The sequence below is a fragment of the Anneissia japonica genome, unplaced genomic scaffold (assembly GCF_011630105.1).
Source record: "Anneissia japonica isolate Jap-2015-1 unplaced genomic scaffold, ASM1163010v1 scaffold287754_len4335492_cov202, whole genome shotgun sequence".
NCBI classification, from domain to species: Eukaryota; Metazoa; Echinodermata; class Crinoidea; order Comatulida; family Comatulidae; genus Anneissia; species Anneissia japonica.
Genome location: NW_022705543.1, coordinates 2,370,291 through 2,385,486, shown reverse-complemented (window position 1 = coordinate 2,385,486; position 15,196 = coordinate 2,370,291). Strand labels below are relative to the sequence as shown.

The window sequence follows — 15,196 nt, the reverse complement described above, 5'->3', positions numbered from 1 at the left end:
ACATATAAATAGGCCTATTTACTGTAATAAGAATGAGAAAGTTTACCTGACCGTTTTCAAGAGGGGGAAACTTCGAATTTTGAAGAACTTAAAAGTCATTAAAAGACACCTTAAAAGTCGGAAAAGCTCATTTCCTGCCATCTAGTGATCAAAATTTTCCCGGGGGAGGTTCCCCTTATTTTTGGCGTTTTTATGAAAAAAGTCTGACCCCCCTCCCCCTAAATGTGAATCTAGATCCGCCCCTGCAATCAGTTTACTCGGGACCTCCATGGATCAATCGATTAATTTATAAATAGACTGAATTTTTTATTGACTGATTGATAGAATGATTGCTTGGTTGACTGATTGAGTAATTTGACTGATTGATCCGATTACATTGTTAGAATAATGATTGATTTTTTGATTAATTGACAATTAAATTAGTATTATGTTTTCTTGGTTGGCAGTTAGGTTGGAGTTTCAGAGTTTGCATTTCGTTTGTTTTTGACACCACATTTTACCTACGTGTCTCTCCACCCATCAGTATGGGGATAAAGAGAGATAAATGTTCAATAAGTACAGATTTATTCGATTAAACTGATCAATTGATTGATTGATTGATTGAACTAAATGATTCATTTTTTGTTCTTGAAGATTATGTTGGGGTTCCACCTTTATTTTGCTTGGGTTCTTAAGCAAGACACTTTACCTACGTTTTGTCTCCCTCTAGCAAGGAGTACATAGCTAGGGCTACCTGGTATTTTGTGGCAATGAATGTTGCTGGCTTATGCATGTACTGCAGCCAGCAGGTCTAGTTTTACCACTCATGGAGCTCAATGACGTTTTTCAATTGATCTGTGACTACAGATAAGGATATGGACGGGAATGCAATGAAAATTCAAAATGAAAATGTATCCATTCATTGGTGCTTGTAAAACTTTTGTTTGTGTTAAGTTTTCTGTATATATCAGACATATAACATGATCTCCTGTATGTGATAAGAGTTTATATCAAGTCATAAGGATGTTGCTATTTAGTGAAAATATATTTTGCTTAAGATGTCAATTATTATCTTTATCACTATTATCATCATCAACTTCAAATCTTCATCATCAACAAGTATCATTATTTATTATAGCGACCCTACTGAAGTACGTGTGAATTTGTGTTTCATTCATATAAAAAATCATATTCTAAAATTAGGAAAACAAACACGAACTGCAACATTTACAGAGATGACACATTTTATTTCCAGAGAACACATTAAAAATATCTTAAATATTTGACGAAATTTTGTAAAAAATATTCTCTTCCTTAACCAAATAAGCACCAATTTTTCAAAACATTACAAAAATTATAATAAGGCAACATAACAAATACTAAATTATCAGTAGTATATAGTGGGTAAACAAAACCGTATTAAAACCTTCAGTTCCATGCTGCACGCAATTACACTGTATCTGACCTGATATCGAGGTCAAAAAAGGAACGTTCATGTCGCAGCCCTGTTCCTACCAATCTTTTCACCACTATACACAAAAACTGTATCGTTGAGTTTCAGAGTATGAACTCGTGTATTGATTTGATTAGATGACTTGATATCGCAACAGTAACAATAACATTTATAAACAAAAAAAATCATCAAAAGATAGTTGCAGAGAGTAAATGACATATTTAAGTAAAATACAGTAACCACAAGTTGAATACAAAATATTATCACTGTTTATAAATACTACAATAAAGTACTGTAATCACTAATTCTTTAAGTGATCTGTCCTTAAGTTGCTAGTTAACTCTTTATGTCAGTCACACAACTACTAAATTTTACTGTTTTCAAAATGAATAATTTATGTTTATGCTCACTGTAATAAAAATATTGATATATAGTAGATATTTTGCTCCATTTATAGTATTTATTTATTTAATAATCCATCCATCCATCCATTCATTAATTAATTTATTTTGTATATATTCTGATTCATCCATCCATCCATCCATTGTTGTAATCTGTTTATTTGTCTTTGTTGTTTGTGTGAATGTATGTACTATTGTAATGCATGGGCTTCCTGAATAATGACTGATTTTATGCTTGCCATTGTTTTCCTCAATTATTGAGGCTTGGCTTGCGTTTCATAACCGCAAAGGAAAGGCCCAATATAAATACCCAATACCAGTACCAATACCATACATTTATTTGTTCATTTATTTATCCCTCCATTTATTCCATCCATCCATCAATTTATTAATTGCTTCATAATTATTCTATTCATCATTAGTTCTCAGACATTTTTCATACCAAAATGTACACAATAAAATTGGCAAGTCATATTTGTAAGCAATTTATAAATTAAAAATATTGAGGTCTGTAGACTTAATTATAAAATGGGAACACAGCCAATGATAAATAGAACAATTAAACTAAGCATATTTTTATGAGAGAAGATATAATATAGGAATATCCAATCAATCCAAACACAGTACTGTTGAATCATGATAAAAAATGTTAAAATATATATTAACTTATTTAAAGCACTTCACAAATCAAAAAATTAGAATGAAAAATGGGATTTTCCCTTCAGTAAGCAATTACAATCTAATCGTCCCCACCATATTTGAATGTTTTTTCCCTGTCCAATTTACAGTTTTGTAACTGTATACTTATCATATATTCTGAATTCACATTGATTTGAATAACAACAGATTTCTTAGCTGTTATGACAAAAGCTTAATTTATTCCCTAGATCTGAACTGAATAACAATTGAATTGAGTTAATAACCTGATTGCAATTGCACTATTACACAACCGATAGCATTTGGCTTAAAGCATGAGCTGAATTTGCATGACTCTGCACCATGTCTCAGACAATTACCAGAACAGAGGTTTTCAAACATGTACAAATATTGAATAAAAAATGAAACAAATAATATAAAAAGACTGAAAGCGATGGGAAGGAAATTGGGTGGATGAAGGAAGTATAACCAGTTTTTCAATCTTCAATCTTTTAACACAAAGATAACCCCATAACTCTGAGACCACCCCACATTTTCTGGTCCCAAAGGTGTCTGAAATTGCAGGATGTATTGTACTCTTAAAACTTACCACTTTATTCACTCTCTTAACAATTAAAACATCACGAGCATCAAAATTTGTCACCTTTTTTCTGTCGGTACACACCATGGCGTAAGTTCTTCATCACACGCTACCTTCACATGGTAAATTGTACATACAGCTCCCTCTATTTTCAGCTCGTGTGTGCGAATGAGTTCGTACTGTAAAGTATCTAGGCCTGTGACGCGATCTCGCTTGAAAGAATCCTGAAAATATGCAAATGGAAATAAAATTTTATTAAACTTTGTTATTTAACTATTAATGTTTGATATTGGGAATGGCATGGAGCTTCCCATCGTGAAGCATACAAAGCGAGTTGTTGTTTTTAGCAAAAAAGAGAAAACAATAGATTTTAACAGGATTTGGGCCCAAGACAATGTGATTTCAAGGCGAGCAACCTAACCATTAAACCACAGCTACACACAATTGTCACTTAGAGTGCAATAAATATTTAAAACAGTAGTTAATTTAGTTTATGTATTCTACTGAACCTTAATTTTAAAAACATCGGGGCTGGATAAGGTGAGTAAAGCAAATCTCCTATGGACTCCAAAAGTAAGGGTATAAAAAGAAGGGTGAAATATGGTGAAATGAGAGGAAAAGTCCATCATTGCAGGCTTGCAGACACAGTATTACATAAAGCCCTATCTAGACTCAAATTTTATATGATAAAACCATGTGACATGCATAAAGTAAGATTACGATGACATCACATTATGACCATATATAGGCACATCATGACCATATATAGGCATATCATGACTACATATGGGCATACAACATTTGATAGTCTGGACAGAGGTTAAGTTTAAGAATGCAAGCTCTACACATTCAGGTTGGGTCTTTAAAATCACACTAAATTGCAGAGGCTCGATTACCCATAAATTTATGTTGACATAAGACAACAATTACCTTCTTTTGACCCTGAGAGCGGGTCATATCACGTGGCCTACGCACTTTGTCGTGCAGGTGGTAAAAAGAATCGCGTCCTGTTGTTATACCTTGTGGCCTTGATATCTATTTTTAAGGAAATACAATAAAATTAATAAACTTTATAAATTTTAAATTGATTATTATTATTATTCGGTTATTTATATAGCGCCTTTCTTTGCATATACAAAGCACTTTAACCCAACGGGTCTACATAAATTGTTGCAGCTGTAATCAGCGATGGAGTAGGCAACCCCACCAGGTACCCATTTATTCTCCTGGGTGGAGAGAAGCAATGTAGATAAAGTATCTTGCTCAAAGACACAAGTGAATTGCACAGTGATGGATTGGAACCCTGATCAGAAGGTTAGGAAACCAAATCGTTCCCGCTGCGCCAAACTACTTATACTGATGAAGTAAATGATGAACTTAGTCAGATTAATGCAGCAAATTATGCTCCAAATTTAAACATCCTCTGCTGACAAGTCCTATCATTGGTAAACTGGAACCTTGAATAACTAATTTCTATACCCTATTGCAATTTATAAGCCATTTATAACACTTACATAAAACATTAAGATATTATGACCCTATATATTCTTACCTCTAAATCAGCATCTTTCATTCTCATATAAAATTCATCATCTTCTCGTCCCCAACCCCAAAATTTGTTAGACATACCATTAAGCTGAAATGTTTTAAAAAGATAAATAAAATGGTTCATTTTATTTCACATAATATTGAAAAACAATTGAAATCACTAACGTTTAACATTAGTTATCTATGTAGTTTAACTACAGAAAGCAAATATGAAAATTATATAAACACCAAGCTGCTACTTTAAACTCTGCAGTGGACAGAACATGGCTTGGATAAAGACTTTAATTTATATGTTAATTGTTTGAAAAAGATATATTAAAATTTTACATTAATATTAATTATAATTTTTTTATCAATGAACTTTTAACTGAAATAATTTTAACCACAATAGATTAATACCCTTAATAAATGGGAGAATCATAAACAGCTGTTGATTGCTTTGATAATTTAAAATGTAGAAAACAATCTAGTAAACAGGTGTGGAAAAAATGTTTGCGCCTCCAACCATGAAAATTTCCTCCATAAAATGCCTTCAGCATCAAGTGTTATCTGTACACTATATATAGCGCAACAGTTTATTTTATTATTATTTTCCCCCAAAATGACCCTGGTACATTCATGATGCTTCTGACCGCCGGTCATGTGGCCGCGCACTTTTTCCAGCCCTGCTAATAAAATTAATTACAATGCATCGCATATTGCATAATTTTTAATAGAAATTTTAAGTTTAAAACTCCACTTTAAGAAGTAAAAAGCGAGTTTCCTACCAATTCATAATGTTTCATCTGTAACATGAGTATTCCTCCAACGAATGTTTTATAACCGTAGCGAGGATGAAGTTCGTATGATGACAAATGATGCGGCCCTTTCTGTACCACATCAAAACGGTAACTTAGCTTCTCGTTTCTTGGTAGTAAGTCTACATCATGCATGGCTAGATATTGGCATTTCTTTTTAGCTTGCATGAAGCCAATATTAAGAAGTGATGCTCTGTTAAATCTATAAATTGAATATACATTAATTATAAAAAATGTGTATAATTAATTAATTTATTTTAGTATCTATACAGCAATTTTTGTCCTGGTCATTAGATAGAGAATCAGTCATACACAACGTTCAATCTCCTCCCCTCCCTGGGGAGTATTCCTAGTTACGCGTGTAATCAGCACTACTAATTTATTCCAAATCATTCACGTCCTACCAGGTAGACATTTATACTCCTAGGTGAAGAGAGGCAAATGCAGATAAAGGGTGTTGCCCAAGAACACAAAGCAGTGTGACAAGCATTGGTCTCGAGCTCCCGGCCCTTTGGTTGAAAGTCCAACGCCTTAAACACTGCGCCACACGTTTCTGCCATTGCCTATCATTCAACTTCACCTTGTTTTATAAATGAGGCAGATATGCTTGCCTTCCCCTGTAAATGATTGCTAATCTCCTTTTCTTCTCGAGTCTCTACGTAGCTAGTGTATATGATCTTGCTTACGTAGTGTAGTACAAGGATTCGCTGGTAGGATATCTGAAAAGGGCCACAACGTAAATTTGCTTCCAAATAATGTTCTATCAATATTAAGCCTTTCATGAGACAGAATTAGTTTTTTGAGCATACTAAAGCTTTTTTTCAGCATTGCCAAGTTTCATATTTTTTGTTGGGTGTGAAGGAACTTTGTTTTAAAAGTTCTGGTTAATAACGGATGACCTTCTAATCCTGGCTTTTAGGTTAAATGTGGAAGAAATAAAAAATACATTTTTAAATACAATAATAAAAAATTAAAATATACATCACCTGTAGCTATCAACTTGATTCACTATGTAAAACTCATGCCTTATTTTCTGCATGTTTAAAAATTTGTGCATATACGGTACAAATTGTAGAAGTTCCTCAAATCGTTCCCGAAAGGGAACAATAATGGCAAGAACGTGAGGGTCCCATTTAGACATATCATCTTCATCTTTCTTATCTGCCTGGTCTATAGTGCCATCCTTGCTTTTTTCTATATCCTTAGCTTTATTACACTTTATATTTTGAAGTTTTCGTTCAATCTCTTCTGTGCTCTCGCAATCGCAATTATTGTAGGTAATCATCAGAACCATTGAGGCTAAAAATGTCAGAAAGATTGCCACCACAAGAACTCTTGTGATGGACAATCGCCGTGCTTTGGCCATCTCTGAAACAGCTGACTTGCAGCTTGTACATCTACCAAATAATCGAACAATTATTATGCACAACTTAAAGGTCAAATCATTATGAAGCAAAATACCACAATAAAAATTAAATTATTCATTTTTGTTGTAAATAACATGTGGCAAATATTTAATAAATATGCAACAAATCTCCCGTCAAGTTAAGATGGTCCTCCGCACTCTCACAATTCAAGAAAGCAAAAAACCTTCCGGAAACTAAACCCATCCAACCCATTATTTGTACTGCACATTTTTACTACTGAATTATCAATTAATCTCCTGGGACCTGGATGTCAGCTGGTGATGGGTACCACTATTTTCTCTTTTCTTTTTTTACTATGTAGTGGCAGAAATTTTCAACATAACACAAACACGGTAGTTTTAGCCCCCGGGTTCTAACCTACGGTAGCTAAGCCTAGGCCTAGGCCTTGGCCACAGAGTTAGCACGGGTACGCGGCAGCGAGACAAGATTCTCTCTGCCTGACAAAGTAAACAAGAGAAGCCGAGCCTAGGCCTAGACAGTAGCCACTATCCTAGCGTTAAATGCTGGTGTAAAATTATAATAACAGTTATATGTAATATCAATCGGTAACTATTATCAATTCATACCGTATAGCAGTGTTCTATTTATAATGACGTGTCCCTTCGCTGCATTTTCTTAGTTCCTGCACTTCCAACGTGTCACCATAGAGAAAATAGAACAGTCACACTCTCTCTGTTTACAAAGCATGTTGACACGGCGGCCTGTTCTATAGAATATTGCGTGATCTACCAAAAACTTCAACAGTACGTGAAACTTTTAGTCCAATCACGGACGTATAATAGGCCTACACATTGAGCACAGTTACAAATTTGAAATCAAAAGTTATTATATGTTATAAATACTGTATATTATGTTAATTATATTACAGAGAGAATTTTGTTTAAAAATAGAATTGGTTCTACACTGAACCTCTTCTCATGATTGTTGATTTATATCTTGGGTGGATTTAGTTTAGAACACCAAACTTTTATGGGGGAATGTCCCCCCTCCCACCCCCATATCCCTAGGTTAGCATTATCTCGATCAGCCCCCACCTTTTGGACATCTCTGAATTCGCCCTTGTACATTTAGGTCTGCATCATGGAGTTTGAATAATTGGGTTAAATACTAACCATATTTGCATTGGGATATGGTAGTTCCACATTCTCAATTTTTGCAATTGTTCCTTCCCCCACCCCACCGGCCATCTCCAGCCTTTGCCCTAGTATCATTAGCATTATATTAATGAGCATTATCATCATTATTGCCATGACATCATTATCTTCAACAACACAATCATTAGCATCCCCATTATTATCATCACCACCGTCATTACCATCTAAACATTATCGTAATAATCACCACTATATTCATAATTATCACAATCAGCACCATCATCAATATTACCATTTATCAGTCTCCATAGCTCCTGATAAGTATAAAGCCGAGAGAGGAACTTTTTTTTTCTATTAATGTAGATTATCGTATTTAGGTGAGGTATTTGGTGTCAGAATTAAGGAATAAAATAAAAATTGATAAAGAAAACCAATAATTACACATAATCTTCAAACATATTGTGTTTTATTATAAATTTTCAGTACACTAATATATTACAATTTGCAGTGTTTTACATTGAAAAATATATATTTTTGTGATTTTATTTTAGTCCAACTAAATATTAACCACAAGAGTCGATCCAAAAATTACATTTCATAACATCCCTACACCTTGATGGATTAGGTTGGGCTAATGCAGGTTGTTAGGTCCTTCATGGAGCAGCGTAATGTCCCTACCCTTATACATAGTTTTGATTATGGGGTATTTGGGTCATTAAGTCTGTAGAATGCAGAGATTCAATTCACGAACTCTGGGGTGTCACCAGGATTAACACGTCACACAAACGACTCGGACGCACAAACTAGTTGTTCTAATTCATTTACTGCTTTCAATCTCATGGTTAAACTTGACTACTTTCCATCTATCTGTCCGTCAGAGATGATTTGTGAAATTCTAGTATGAGTCCAGATTAGCATTTTTAAAGAGAAGACTGTATACTGATGTCATCGAAGGTATATCCAGAAGGGGTATGCTGAACCAGTACCCAATGAGGGAGTAAAGTTAATGGATGGTATCTTCCACACCACCCAGTGATGCACCCCTACAAGAAGAAAGGTTAGAGTTGTGTACGACTGCGCAGCCAAGTATGCTGGGACATCGCTGAATGAGCAGCTGCATAAACGACCTCATTTTATGAAGTGGTTGAAAAGATTAGAAATTTTTTTCGTTGCCCACCCCCCAACATTAGCAGGCCTGTAACCAGGGGGATCAAACGATCCCCCACAGAATAGGGAGTCCTGCTCCTTAGTGTCAATGTGTGCCTTGGCCTTATAAGCCTATGACATGCATGGTAGTTTTTATGTGCGACTATACTCAAAAGACATTGTGCACAGTAAACAAAGAAGATGATGATGATGATGATGTATGTGATATGATCGTATCTGTAGACTTCCTACTACATTTCATCTACTAACAATATTGCATGGTATAGCCTACTGCCGATTCTTCAATATTTCCACATATCAAATTGATTCAGTTTTAATTCACGAAAATTGTATAAATTCATTTGAAAGCAGCTCAAAAACACCAGAAGAGCATTTGGAATGGTTTTCAACATTTTTCAAGAACCCCTGGACCCCAAAAGTTCCACTCAGATTGAAAAAGACCCCCCCCCCCCATTACTATGGTGGTCAAGACCTGTTTGACATGTACAACGTACAAAATATATAAGATCATGTAACATGTAGTTTTATATGTGGATTTAGGTGCCCCGGGCTACTATATACAGTGCAGAATTGCACATCTTAAAGCAATGCAGAAATAAATATTTTTTAACATTTTCTCAAATTCATTTTGAACGGACTTGGGCCCTTCTTTCAATCATGTATTGTCATGGGAATAGAAACAAATCTTTCCAAATTGGCAACGAGACCAGAGATTGAGACCTATAGTTCAAGGCAACCATCTGAGTGTTGAAGGCAGATTGAGCAATGCTCAAATTCTCCCTCATTGTAGGGATGTGGTAAGTTTGAGACAGTGGTTGGTCAGTAACCCTAAACGCACTTCATGAAAAATTCTGGATTATGAAAGGTAAGTCTGTAGTCAAAGGACTTTATGGAATTGTGTTGCATGTAGGAAGCATTATGCTGATGAGCTTTCTTTAATCTTTATAGGAGTCAAATACTTTGGCCCCATCGAGGTCAAGCAAGGCCAATCAAATGTCAAACGTTATGGATGCATATTCACATGTTTGGCGAGGAGAGCTGAGAGTCTAGAAGTGGCCGATTCTGTGGATGCAGATTTATTCATTAACGCATGCCGCCAGTGTGTGGCTTGAAGAGGACAACGGCACAAAATTCATAGCCGGCGAACAGGAAGTAAGACAGGCATTGGTTAGGATGCGTCAAACAACCATAGAAGAAGCTCTCCATACAAGAGGGTGTGAATGGCATTTTAATTCTCCCTCCGCCAGCCATTTCGTGGCAGGCACTTGGGAGAGACTAATAAGGTCAGTCAGAAGAATTTTGTGTCCTAAAACAGCAGGCAGTTAACAGTGAGGTGTTGCATACCGTATTAGTCGAGGCGGAGAATATTCTTAATTCAAGGCCCCTCACCGATATATCTTGTCAACCCCTTGACAACTAATCACCTACTTTTAATGAGAAAGGGTTCAACAGCTCCAGTAAGTGAGTTAGAAGCGTACAGTAAACGTACATGGCTTCAACAGCTTCAGTGGGTGAGTTAGAAGCGTACAGTAAACGTAGATGGCTTCAAGTCCAATATCTTTCATCGATCTTCTGGACGTGTTGGAGGAAGGAATACCTTCCTTTATTGCAAAAGCATCATAAGCATCAAATAGTATATATGTTATGTTTTGTTTAGTCAAAAGACAGACAGACAGATGAAAAATAGTCAAGTTTAACTACAAGATTGAAGCAATAAACGAATTAGAACACCTATTTTGTTCATCCGAATCATTTGTGTCACAAATTAACCCTTGTGACATCTCAGAGTGTGTCAATTGGATCTCTGTGTTTTACAAGGTCCTTAGTGGAGTTACTGTATGTAATCAGACAGATGGGTTATATTTTTTCCATTGTATTTGAATTAATGGTCTCTGAATGCTTTCTGAAATTTTTACAGTATAGTATAATTGTATCAATCAACTGTTAAGTATGCCTTCTCTTTCAGTAGGAATTTGCCTTTTTGAATGTGAATCAACTTGGTTGATTTTATTCTTATCTGCATACAAAAAAATAAATACTTTTTATTGGTCATATTTAGAGTGAGGGAATTGTCAAAGCTCAACATCCACACACTTTTATTATGCTGTAATGTACATCTACTTCAGAACAATAGAAAAACAAAGATTGGAACATTATCTTAGGATGTTGTTTTGGATGAGAAATTGTCAGGTTAAAAAACTCTTCATTGTTTATCTGCTTGTTTTGAATCACTTTAATGTGCATACCCCCTCTGCTGGATCTGTTGCATCTTGATGGAACTTTCTTGTGTTGCTAGCTTTGTGGTACTTGTCAGAAGTTCTTGACATCTGTAAAAAAAAATCATGATCTATCCAATGGAGCTGAACAGTTTTGAATCTTCTTTGTGGACTGGCATTGTTTAACGTTAACATTATTTGATCGCGGTAGGCCTACCGTAGTTAAATTTTTACAACACCAGGCACTAAGCGCAAGCTCGGTGGCCTAGCGGTTATGAAATCAGGTTAGTTATCAGGAAGTCGTGGCTTCGATTCCCACCCAAATCATTGCAAGATTTTGAAACGTACTGAGCATTCAAGTTTGAAAACAAGTCATTCCTGGTAAGCCATTCCAACAAAGGAAATTGTTTGTAAATTAATAGTCTTTTCCAGAATCAATGCAGCTTCAAACATTTCTATTTCAAACTTTAGATAAATGTTTATTTAAATTCTGAACAAAACATTTCAAAAAACCTAGATGAATACTGCCCTCTATAGACAAAACTTGTACAAACCTGGATAATTCCTTGAGTTCATTTTCTACTGCCTTCTCAAGCATTTGTGATGCATTGGCAAGGCTGGTAATGTTTGTTTGTTGGCAACTAGTTATGAGACTTATCTCACCCAACAACTGCTGGCTTTCATTGAGGGCTCTTTGTAATGCATCTACAATAAGAATATTGTCAAACTCAAAACTCAAACTAATTTTATTATGTACAGTATAATAGTTTGGCATGTATCTTATCTGTATCTGTTGTGTATAAATTATTATTTGGCACTATGAAAAAGTTAGTTAAAATGCCGAATTGAAAAAAAAAATAAAATGCTGATAAAGCAATACAGTGCTTACTCCAACACGTCTTATATATATCTAATCATAAATTAAAATTATACACAAAAAAAATAACCTTCAAAATTAAATTAAATTAACCAATAAGTGAGTAACAACTAAGTAGGTGTGCTCTGTGACCTGGATAATTTGGAAGATGCCATTATAAAATTAGGGATGTTTTGTGACAGTACCTTGGTATTCCTCTTCATTTTCAGGTATTATTATACCAGTGGTAGGCAGCTGGTGTCTTGTAGTGTCTACTCCATGGGCCAAAGTCCTGTACTGCTCTTGAAACTTCTTGAGGTGGGTTACAACTGGGCCTAGCCCTTGGCGCTGGAAAACATAACAACAATTATGAGTTTTACCCATTTTAACACCATGAATTTTTACATAGCAATAAGCAAATTCATAGTTCGAACCAGGCATGCCCATATCAACGTCAATCAACATAAACAAGCATACGCACAACATAGGTTTATATTGATTGACAATGGATATGGGCATGCGCAGTTTGAACCAAGAACTGGCTTATTTTCATCCAGTGAAACCCCTACTCTTTGAATGTGTCTAAAATTGTTTTAGTTTTGTGGTTATAATACTTTCATTGTAATTCCAGGGCACTATTCTGATTACAGTTACCCAAATTCATTGAAGGCAACATAGTAGAGAGTAGCTTAGCTCAGTCGCCTAAACTTCAGTAGTCACTGTGATTTTGAAGAACCATGGGAATCATTCCTGACATTTGACCTCTAATGCAATTCCATCACTGTTTATAATGGCCTATTTTCATGTTAAAGAATGCACTACAATCCCAGTGTACTGAAAAATTAACCACCATAAGGAATCCACAGGAAATAAGTCTTTGCACTTAAAAGGGTTAACCTTTATAATTTGTTTCAGATAGCAATCAAATAAATAGTGGTAACATAGTGTGTTGATTCCGTAAGTGGGACAATTTACCTGTATGTCCAGATGTTGGTCAAGTCGATTGTTGTGCTTTACTCGCTCGAGTTCAAGCTTCAATGCAAATTGGCGTTTCCTTATCTTTTCATTTTCCATCCATAATCCATAAAACTGAGACTGAAAGTAAATGAATAATGAAGACAGTGATGATGGTAATGATGACAATATTAACAGTAACAATAATATTATTAACAGTTAATTAAAATAATAATAATATTAATGATAATTAGGTGAATAAGTTAATCTAGTGAAAACCAAACAAGACTGACTTTGACTTGCGCAAGCATTTGTTGAGTTGTCGGCATAAATTCATCAGACTATGTGAGTTAGCGTCAGTTGTTATGGACATTGTGTGAGCAACGCCCTCCTCTCTGGCTAACTCAAACAGTCTGAAAGGTCGTGCTAACATGACAGAAGCTAACAAAAATCAACTTCGATCATGTTCAGTTTATACAAGATTAACTTAAAGTCTAAAGCGCAGTTCACACTATCAAATTATATGACATGCCATATATGGGCATGATGATGTCATATTACACCCAAATATGGGCATATTACATTTTTTTGTCAAATAAAATTTGATAGTGTGGACAGCATTTAATACATACTGTATACATAAACCAGATAAATTTATTTGAACATTTATATAACAACAACTATAATAGCAGTAATAATAGCAATATAAATCATCGGTGTACTGTAAGCTGGGGGAGGGGGTTATTGTCACGTCACCAGCCCACGCCCCTGTAAATATTAACAATAATAACGGAATATCTCATAACAGATACTTTATCAATATCGAGTGGGATATATAATTAAGCTTGTAACACGGTTTTGAGGTCATTACGACCACAAGCGTTTAGCATGTGCTGGAAAATTAAGATTATCCAAGGACAAGACTATGAAAAAAACTTTAAGGAAATGAGACATTTCATAATCACATATCATCAAGTATTTTTAAGATTAACACTTTACTCACCATGACTTCTTTCTCCTGTTCATTATAGGCTTTGCGTGCCTAATGGGAAAAACAAAGTTATTTATAGATTCATCACTCGTTGCAAACGGAAAGATAAACATAATTTTAGATACGGTCATACCTGTCGTCAGTTAAATAGTAAACATCTTGATCATTGAGGTCAACTCGGTTGGTTGGGAAGGAAATTTGTCTAGGCCTATGTTGGGTTCCAACGCGCCCTTGATTACTGCTACATTGTATGGGGTGGTTAACTAGAGATTACAAATAATTCAAAATAGAGCAGGAAGAATTACATGTAGGGCATCACGGGACACTTCAAGTAGTGAAGAAAGAAAACAACCGAAACGCAGACACTAAATCGACTTATTTTTGTGTATAAAGTTCTCCATAATGTTGCCTTCCTATCTTGTAAATATATTTCAATACTGTTCAAATAATTATAAATTTAGACATAGCCATTCGAATGTTGTAATGCATTTACCAAAGAGTAAATATAAAAAACAAATATTTTATCTTTAAAGGCGCTAATAGAATGGAATAATCTTGGCTTAGACATACAAAATACAGCCACACTTTGTTCATTTAAGCATAAGATTAAAGCATTTTTTAAAAATATATTTTTGCAATTGATATTGTCATTTTGTATACTTTTATATTGTACTTGTGCATGGCCCCAGGGAAGGACAACCCTGTGTTGATCGGGGCGGCCACGGTTAAATAAATTTGAACTGAACTAAAGTGAACATAATCTCAGCTCCAGCATTAAATTAATTTCTATTACACACACAGGAATGTTTACATTATAACCATGACACAAATTGTTGTTGTATTCTGGATAACTATTTTCACATCAATAATAAACAATTGATCCCAGATACACTATAAATATTATAATCCAATAAACTGTCCTATATAGGCACAAAACTTACAATTAAAAAGTGAACAAGTGTAATGTATAATGAACTTAGTTTATTGGAGGAGTATGATTCATTGCTATAATTTGAATTTTCATAATTTGAAATGTATCAATTTCGTTAACGACTTGTGTCCCGGGTAAATCTACT

General features: G+C 34.8%; 2 protein-coding genes across 2 annotated transcripts in view; both read right to left on the bottom strand.

The window, feature by feature from the left end:
• Nucleotides 1–1,205: 1,205 nt before the first annotated feature.
• LOC117105744 (beta-1,4-galactosyltransferase 7-like) lies at nt 1,206–7,563 on the bottom strand. Its single transcript, XM_033247006.1, has 6 exons — nt 7,409–7,563; nt 6,402–6,812; nt 5,386–5,617; nt 4,623–4,706; nt 4,001–4,105; nt 1,206–3,294 (listed from the first exon to the last, which is right to left on the bottom strand). The coding sequence occupies exons 2-6, from the start codon at nt 6,779–6,781 to the stop codon at nt 3,130–3,132; spliced, it is 966 nt and encodes a 321-aa protein (XP_033102897.1). The 5' UTR covers nt 6,782–6,812; nt 7,409–7,563; the 3' UTR covers nt 1,206–3,129.
• An 822-nt stretch (nt 7,564–8,385) lies between these two features.
• The window catches only part of LOC117105747 (fanconi-associated nuclease 1-like), a 34,392-nt gene continuing 27,581 nt past the window's right edge, over nt 8,386–15,196 (bottom strand). The window contains exons 13-17 of the mRNA XM_033247011.1: nt 14,133–14,171; nt 13,151–13,270; nt 12,382–12,523; nt 11,874–12,024; nt 8,386–11,430 (exon numbers count right to left, since the gene is read on the bottom strand). Coding sequence (XP_033102902.1) covers nt 11,337–11,430; nt 11,874–12,024; nt 12,382–12,523; nt 13,151–13,270; nt 14,133–14,171 — 546 coding nt within the window. The 3' untranslated portion in view covers nt 8,386–11,336. The remainder of the gene's footprint in view (nt 11,431–11,873; nt 12,025–12,381; nt 12,524–13,150; nt 13,271–14,132; nt 14,172–15,196) is intronic.

Coding starts and splice junctions, on each gene's coding strand:
- LOC117105744 (XM_033247006.1), bottom strand. CDS start 6,781: ATGGCCAAAGCACGGCGATTGTCCATCACAAGAGTTCTTGTGGTGGCA. Junction 5,618..6,401: donor AATCAAGTTGATAGCTACAG/GTGATGTATATT, acceptor TTCAATTTATAG/ATTTAACAGAGCATCACTTC. Junction 4,106..4,622: donor TGAAAGATGCTGATTTAGAG/GTAAGAATATAT, acceptor CCTTAAAAATAG/ATATCAAGGCCACAAGGTAT.